Source organism: Austrofundulus limnaeus, unplaced genomic scaffold (assembly GCF_001266775.1).
Source record: "Austrofundulus limnaeus strain Quisiro unplaced genomic scaffold, Austrofundulus_limnaeus-1.0 Scaffold825, whole genome shotgun sequence".
NCBI classification, from domain to species: domain Eukaryota; kingdom Metazoa; phylum Chordata; class Actinopteri; order Cyprinodontiformes; family Rivulidae; genus Austrofundulus; species Austrofundulus limnaeus.
Genome location: NW_013953227.1, coordinates 12,195 through 14,539, shown reverse-complemented (window position 1 = coordinate 14,539; position 2,345 = coordinate 12,195). Strand labels below are relative to the sequence as shown.

General features: G+C 35.8%; 1 protein-coding gene across 1 annotated transcript in view; it reads left to right on the top strand.

Annotated features, from left to right (window-relative positions):
- Nucleotides 1-1,451, top strand: part of LOC106532751 (arg8-vasotocin receptor) — a 2,921-nt gene extending 1,470 nt beyond the window's left edge. Inside the window, exon 2 of the mRNA XM_014028875.1 lies at nt 953-1,451. Within this exon, the coding sequence (XP_013884329.1) occupies nt 953-1,224 (272 nt within the window). The 3' untranslated portion in view covers nt 1,225-1,451. The remainder of the gene's footprint in view (nt 1-952) is intronic.
- The last annotated feature ends 894 nt before the right edge of the window (nt 1,452-2,345 follow it).

The following is a 2,345-nucleotide window of genomic DNA, read 5'->3' as shown; positions in this document are numbered from 1 at the left end:
GGTTGTAATGTGACAAAATATGGAAAAGTTCAAGGGGTATGAATACTTTTGCAAACCACTGTATCTTATTTAATAAAGTTTAACAGGATGACTCAGGCTCTTACACCTGTCAACTCAACCCAGTCATTTCTGCAGTTTTTGGGGAGGTCACCTCCTAATAAATGTCCTTACAGAAAATCTAACTGCTCATTTTAAATCTACACTTTGACTTTTAATACTTAACTACAACAAATATCACATACTTTAAGACTTTTAATACAACAGTCATTTCTGCAGTTTTTGGGGAGGTCACCTCCTAATAAATGTCCTTACAGAAAATCTAACTGCTCATTTTAAATCTACACTTTGACTTTTAATACTTAACTACAACAAATATCACATACTTTAACACTTTTACTACTTAACTACAACAAATATCACATACTTTAAGACTTTTACTGAAGTTATATTCCTAAAGGAGACTTTAACTTTTACCAAAGACATTTTTGGGAAGATACTTGTACTTTTACTGAAGTATTACTTTGTGGTACTTTATACAACACTGGTCATTTATCATTAAAATAAAGACTAATGAGTTTATTCTGGAGGAACTTTTTCTGACCAATAAGGAGAGACTTTTCTGAAGGAGGATGAGCTTATATAAGAAAACATTTATTTACTGTTAACACATAATCAGAGCTATTTTTGATACTATTTATAATAATTACCATATTTATTTAAATCAGACATAAATAAAAACTGATAAATTACTAAAATTCCATTTTTAATCAACATTTTTTTAGAGTTTTTCTAAAATATATTAATGTTTTAACATTAAATTGGTATTGGTAGTCAGAAATCAGTCACAGATCTTTAGCACAAAGGTCCAAATATAAAACAACCTTCTGATTTCAGCCTTTGAGGCTTTAACTTTCTAACCGTCACAGTTTGCTTCATAAATCTTTGTTTTCAGACTCTGAGAACGTCATCGTGTCACTCTCCGCACTGCTGGCCAGCCTCAACAGCTGCTGCAACCCCTGGATCTACATGATCTTCAGCGGCCACCTGCTCTCGGACTGCGTCGGCGTGTTGCCGTGTTGCCACCGGCTGAGGAGTAAGTTCCACCACCACGACTCCGACAGCAGCATCCGTCGGACCACCCTGATGTCCCGCCTGCAGGGTCCCAAGCTATCAGAGCACCTCAGAGACGTTAAAAAGACTCCGCAGGCCTCGACTGCGACGTGACGTTTGGGACTGACCAAACCTGTCCACAGGAAGGTTCTGGATCTGCTGGTTGGAGCTGTGGGCACCACAGTCCTGTGTTTCTGAGTCGTGTAAAATAAAAATGGTTGATGGAGGTAAAGACAAAATAAAACACATTTTAAATGAACTTGGTGGAACTCCAATGCCAAAAAACTTGGGAAATCTGGAAAATATAAACAAAAAGCCAAAAAGAAAAAATAAGTAGGTCCTCTGGATGGGTTCTTCTTTAGTGAAATGTTTCGTCTCTCCTCCAAGAGACTTCTTCAGTCTGAAGAGTTTCAGTTGAAACTCAGCCTTATAAGCGCTGCCTCCACCTGGACAAACAGGTTAGTCACATGCAAAAGAGGGCCATCAGCCTAACAATAGGCTTGATTAGCTCTATTGTTCATAGAGGGTCATGCGCCCCATCACCTGACCCGTGTCGTGTTATGTATATGTAGTGANTTCTTCAACTTCGCTGTAATACAGACGCTACAGAAGATCTTTCCTGTCCACAGCCATCAGCATCTACAATAAGTTTTTAGTTAAATGAGTTACAATAACACCTAATTTCCCTCTGGGATCAATAAAGTATTTTTGAATTGAATATCATATCATATCATGTCAGTCTGGAGATACTTTCCATTTTGGTCAAAAAAAATCTTTCCAGAATTGATAAATCTCTTTTTGACCAAATATTTAAACAAGTTATACTTTTTTTTGTAGTTTTTCCCAGATATTTACAGCTCAGTCTTGTTTTTTGTTATGTTTGTACCCAAATATTTTACATTAGAATTTAATGGGATATTAAATGCAGAAGATATTGCAGAGTCTTTTAAAGATAGGATCTCACATTTGTTTGAGTTTAGTTTTAACCCTGAGGCCTTTGAGAATTTCTCAATGAGTTGAAGGACTTTTGGAATTTCATTCAAATTATTTAAGAAGATACAGTAGATGTATCATCAGCTAATTGGATAATGGAGTATTCTTTTCCTAGAACAGATAATTTACCAAATTCTGCATTTTTAATTAGTAGAGAAAGCATTTCTGTTGCTGTAATTAATAGCAAAGGTGAAATTGGACATCCTTGTTTTATACCTTTGTTAATATTAAACCTCTGAGAG